The following is a 6,000-nucleotide window of genomic DNA, read 5'->3' on the forward strand; positions in this document are numbered from 1 at the left end:
TCAACTTTTGGTGTTACGTTTTTCCTCTTTTCAACTGCTAGTTAAACCATCGCTGTCAGTCTTGATTGATGAAAGCGTCTCAAAAAAAGCTGATCACAATCTACTGGAGCATTCATTAAATCTCATTCAGACCATTCACCTAAAATAATTAAAATGTTCAGCAACTAATTCTTCCACATAAGCAACATAATGAAAATATATCCCTTTTTTAGTTTTAGTCTTTCTTTGTCCAGTTTTGGGCATAAAACCTTTCCAGAAAAAAAGGTGAACAGGTTTTGGGGGAAAGAAAGCTACGTGACCTTTCTGGCCTTTTGAGCCTCGAGCAAAACGTTGACACTCACCAAACATGTTGCCAATATGTCCGTTTCTTGTCAAAGGCCGCAGCTCATTCTTGCCCCAGGCGTAGCGCTTGTAGTTGTCCCAGGCAAACTTCATCATCTGCAACATAAACAGAGACACCGGTCAACGGACTGACAGCAAAGCAGCACACCTCCAGACCCAGACGTAATTAAATTGGTATTGCTCAAAGGCAAAGAGATTGATAGCTTGTTGATCAGACAGGATTAAGGACAGGCATGCAATTAACACATTAAACCCCACCGCTCAACAATACGGTTGACATTTCCCCTACAGCTTCTCCTTCTAAATTGAAAATTGAATAATGTCAGTAGATGAAAAGCAGGTTTAATATATAAGAACGCATCTTGGAGGAGAAAGTATTTCTGAGTTGATGCTCTGTGCTCCTCCCCAAATGCTACTGAAATAAAAATGAAGTGGATGTGATGTGAAGAAGGGAACGGTCTTTGATCCACCAAAACAGAGAAAGCGAGACAGGGAAGTAATTTCAGGAGAAAAGCCCAAAGTTGAGTGACGCATCTCTGCCTGCAGTGATAGTTACAATTAGCTCAGAAGCATGTACTGTAAGAGAGAGTTGGTTTTTATTAATCAAATAATTTCACAAACACAGCGCACACAGGCGCATGATCAAAAAAATAATTGAAAGTAAAAGTAGGACAAGAATCTTCACCCTATACTGATAGCTCCCAGCTGATTATATTTTATCTTACAGAACAACATTTCAGTCTATCAGAGATCTTCATCAGGCAAATAGACATCACAAAGCAAAAGAATATATAGACAATAACAATGCAACCAGACTGGTGTTTCACTGGTGTAATGTTTGACATGTTCACCACCTAAGTTTAGCTTGATGGCATGCTACAACATTTGCCACTTACAACTAAATACAAAGTACAACCAAGGCTCGTGGCAATGCCATTAATTATGCAGGTATTTCATCATGAACCAAAGTTCTGGATAAATGAAGAGTTTGACCTGATGATGGTGCTGGATTAAAAGTCATGGGATCACTAAATCTTTCTTTCTCAATTCATCCTGAAGGGAACATAATCACCAAAGGCATTAACCGGCGCTGTGCAGTTTTGACCATTTCTGTTTTTTCTTGCAGGTTTCTCTATAGAGCTTCCCCTACAGCTTCGGAATAGATCTTTGGCAGCTCCTATGTTTACTTGTGTCTGACTCCTGGCTCGGTCAATCTGCCGTTTCCTCTTTCTCCGTTCCTCTGACAATGCTTTCCTTATTTTTTAAAGATTATTTTTGGGGGGTTTTCCCTTTATTGACAGAGGATAGACATGAGAGATGGGGGATTACACGCAGCGAAGGGCCGCAGGTCCGATTCAAACTCGGGCCGCTGCAGGACACGCTCTTACTAGGTGAGTAAGAGGCCACCCCTCCGACAATGCTCTCCTATGTTTCTTTTTTGCCGACTCAGCCATGACGATAGTGTGAAAAACTCGGACAAAACTCAGATAAACGCCATTGCTACCTTGTTAGCTGGTTCCTGAATGGGCGTATGTGTGCAGTGCCGTGAAGCAATTCGTTATATCGCGAGACCTGATTTCACACGATACTTCCTGTTGCCGAGTCCGGCGACTCGCCGGCCAAAGTTGCAAGGGTGTTTTGTCCGCTCACAGGCGCTAAGGTGGACGTGAGACGATCACCATTCAATAGGGGTGTGACGAGACGCTTACTCCACGAGACGAGACACATCACGAGATTGGGTCACGAGAACGGACGAGACGAGATTTAAAAAAAAATTAAAGAAATCCTCGATGAAATATATGAATGGAAAATAGTTTTTTTATTCAACTGAAAAATCACAAAATGCAAAACATTTAGGTGCATTTTGAAATCAACTATAATGATGAATGTTTTTAACTTTTTTTGCAAAGGACGTGCAAACACTGCAAAATGTTTTGTATAAACCTACCAACTGGCTTCTGCCCTGTACAATTTCACACGAGAAATCTAACTCCTTTCCACAAACCGAACATAAAAAAATAAACAGTATAAATAAAATGAATGTGTAATAACAGAAAAATAAACTTTTAAATGCACAGTATGTTCAATAACCAAAGTACTGCTCTCTCAAAACTGTGCAAACAACAACAAAAAACCAAAATGTTGCCACACAAAGGATTTAGAAGTGCAGGGGGATCTTCAATTGTAATTTCACGCTCCATCACGCTGACATCACATCGCCTCACGAGACAACTTTTCACCTCGACGAGAAATCTCGTCATGTTTTAATCCTCGCGAGATCTCGTAAAACGAGATCTCGTCACACCCTTACCATTCAACTCAAAATAAGTCATATAACCATTCCAATGCCTCCGAAGCTGTTCAAGAAAATTAAGCTAAAAAAAAGCGGCATAGTTCCCCTTTAAGACTTGCCCTCTGGGGGCCATGAATGTCGGGCCGGTATTAGGCATTTCCTGATTTATCGGTATTGGCATTTATATATATATATATATATATATATATATATATAATTTATAAATGACAAATAAATGATTCTGATAAATGAATATTTAAAAAATAAAAATGGACTGTCAACCATGTTATGAGCGTCCCTGTTCCACTAATTTCTTTTTGTTAATGTGTTTTTGTTCAAAGGACTTTAAGTTTCATATCTTAAGTTTGTATTTTTATGCATTTTGTTTATCAGAACTTTAATATATTTTGATGTTCCTCTGTTCTGTGACAATTAAAAGAAATTATATTATGTTAGTGAGAACTCATAAATAACTAAAAATAACTAATGGTAGGATGATGAAAACACGCTTCTTGGTTGTTTATATTTTCTAGTTTGCGTTGATGTCTGATGTATGACAACAGAGCAGTAGTCACGTAAGCTGTATTTCCTGATGATGAGCAGGTGGATTTATTTTTAAAAGAAACAAAAAAAACAGTTTCTTCAAAGGGACACCATGATGTATGTGCATGAGAACAACGCATTCTGTGTATAGCCTTGAAATAAATTGAAAACTAATTCCAGCTGCAAGTATACAAGTATACTCAACTGAGGTGCTTTCAATAATAACAACACCATGCTCATGAAATTCAATTGTCTTCGGCACGATCAAACAAATAGAGTGCAATCTGTCGAAAGCTGGACAGATAGTCATGGATTTGATTAGGTATTAGGTAACACAATGTCATTTGTATTACCAAAACTACATGAGACTCCTGGCTCTCCTGAGGTGGGCTGGAATAAGCCTGTGAGAAATAGACAGCATGAATCCGATTACCTCTGACATGGCTTCCAGCTGAAAATCCTTTCACCCTAAAAAAGCATGTTTGTGTGGAATTCAGAGCTCCAACCATTTCTCACACTAAAACAAATAAATGTATGAAAACAGCAACTACAGGGTCAGGGAGCTGAGATGTGTTACAGGTGCATTGTATGCCAAAATAAATTATTTTGAAGCCTTTTGTGCCAGTTTCATTTGTGATCTGGCATTTGGTCCGCAATACACTAAAGCACTATGTACTAAAAAAAAAAAACATTCACAGAACAGAAGAAACAACACATTAGGGTCATTTTTTGTTTGTTTTTCAAATCTAGAGTATGGTATGAAATCTGAGAAAGCAGCATTTAAACAGTGTTTTTTTTCTATTTACTTTGTAAATACTAATAATGTATGCAGCAGCAAGCTCACGGAATGTGAAAAACAAGCACACAATATGATTAAAGGGAATGCCACCAATAACTCTTTTTGTGGAAATACGTCCACAAAATGAAACAAAGCAACTATTTTCTATGGAAAGTGTTGGAAGAACAAAAATACCTGGTGCCAGTCTGATTGCCCATCCAGAATAAAAACCAGCAAACGTCTCAGGTTATATTTTAAACTTGCTACATTTTTTTTGCCATCCTGCCTCGCTCATTTACTCGTTCACAGCTTCAAAGCAAAAAAAAACAAAAGGATAAGAAAAAAAGTTCACAAATAGTGGTATTTGGAAAATGTTAGAACTCTGTGTCCCTCTGTGTTTAGTTGGAAGAAATTACAGACTGTACGACATACGGTCTAAGCAGAAATGATCAAATGGCATGATGGTACCTGCGAGGGAAGCAGGACTTTACAACCGTCATTAAATAAATGTTGGTGAAAGTAGAAAACAGGCAGATGGTTTGCTCAAACTGCATGACTGAAGGCATGGAGAATATAAAATGGCAGCATTTTTCAGCAAAGACGTGACTCTAAACGACGCTAAAAGAAAGGATTTAATGCAGCTGGCATTGGGAAATTATGATGGGCATTTGTCACTTTTTTTATGAGGTTTTATCAAAACAATAAACAGATAATCATAATGAAAAAATTAGTTTTTAGGATTGCTAACTAACTTATTACAAAGAATATCCTGACAAAGAGATTTCCCACGATTTCCCAAGTTAAATTTAAGACCTATTTATTACCACACAGATTGCAATTTAATACCCGCTTCATGATCATACTGGCCAAAGTATGAATGGATAATTAGTAGGCCTAGAATTATGTATCATTATTCAACTTTTTATTTCCAGTACTTCCCAGCAGGATATGAAAATAATTCCGAATGATATAGTTAATCAAATAAAGGCAACCTTGACCAATATAAGTAGGATATAATTATGTGGATTAATCAAATGAAAATGATTACGTAATTTAGTTTCTTTTTGACGAAATCATTCTCAGGCACGGAATGAAGCAAACAATGTACCTAATAAGAAAACACCCTTGGTATTAAAAATACTTTTAAAAGGTTTAGTAAACTAAATGCAATGCGTTTTAAGACTTTTGAAGACCTGCACAAGGAAAAGCTTTGTTTTCATGCCAAAATGTAGGCACGGTCAAACCCGCACTCCGTAACTCAGCTTCCTGCTACACACAGAAGCTGTGTCATTCCAATGAAAGAGCCCACAGATATCTGGCATTGTGTTTTCACATCCCTGCTGTTGTGCGCTGCACAGGGTCAAAGTGTGGGAGGACCGGGATCACAAACCCTGTAGGACTGCTGATGTAACAACCCATCATCATAGCACACAACACACACAGTACTAATCAATACCCGCAGCCACGGCTGAGCATGCCGCCCCCAACGCTGCTTCTCCAAGAGAGTGAATGGATGAATGATTTATTTCCAGGGGCCCATAAAGCAGACATGATCTGACAGGACACTGACAATTCTTTGTTTAAAGTAATTGGCTGGTTGTTGGGCAAAGGAGATCAATAAGTGAACACAGAGCCAGTGATTAAAATGAACCAGGGACTGAACAGAGATACGACGTGCCTATCCAAAACCGTAGGTCAAAAGTCCTGCACTGCTGATCATGTGATCAAGGATAGTCACGCATCATCAACCAGATCTTAAAAGTGACACAAGCGGTTGCAACAACACAAACAGAGGCGGAGCCTGGAAAATCCTAAAACTGCAGCAATTATTACCTTTCCTTCTCCTCTTTAAAGAAAAAAAAAAATGTGTTGCTCTTTTTAAATCCCCCAAAACTATACAAAAAACATGTCTACTCTCAAAATTGTCTGGACGAGCTATGCTTTCCAATACTGAAAATCAACTAGTCTAGTGTAGACTGTAGCACTCCCAGAGGAAATGGCACCATAGGAGGGTACAACTATCTCAGTGGGGGCCCTTGCCTTC

General features: G+C 38.5%; 1 protein-coding gene across 2 annotated transcripts in view; it reads right to left on the reverse strand.

Moving 5' to 3' along the window:
- LOC116690453 (mannosyl-oligosaccharide 1,2-alpha-mannosidase IA) overlaps positions 1-6,000 on the reverse strand; it is a 197,550-nt gene that overhangs the window by 105,948 nt on the left and 85,602 nt on the right. For both annotated transcript variants that reach the window (XM_032517443.1, XM_032517444.1), the window contains exon 2: positions 342-438. In XM_032517443.1, the coding sequence (XP_032373334.1) occupies positions 342-438 (97 nt within the window). The remainder of the gene's footprint in view (positions 1-341; positions 439-6,000) is intronic.

The sequence above is a fragment of the Etheostoma spectabile genome, chromosome 6, assembly GCF_008692095.1.
Source record: "Etheostoma spectabile isolate EspeVRDwgs_2016 chromosome 6, UIUC_Espe_1.0, whole genome shotgun sequence".
Classification (NCBI taxonomy): domain Eukaryota; kingdom Metazoa; phylum Chordata; class Actinopteri; order Perciformes; family Percidae; genus Etheostoma; species Etheostoma spectabile.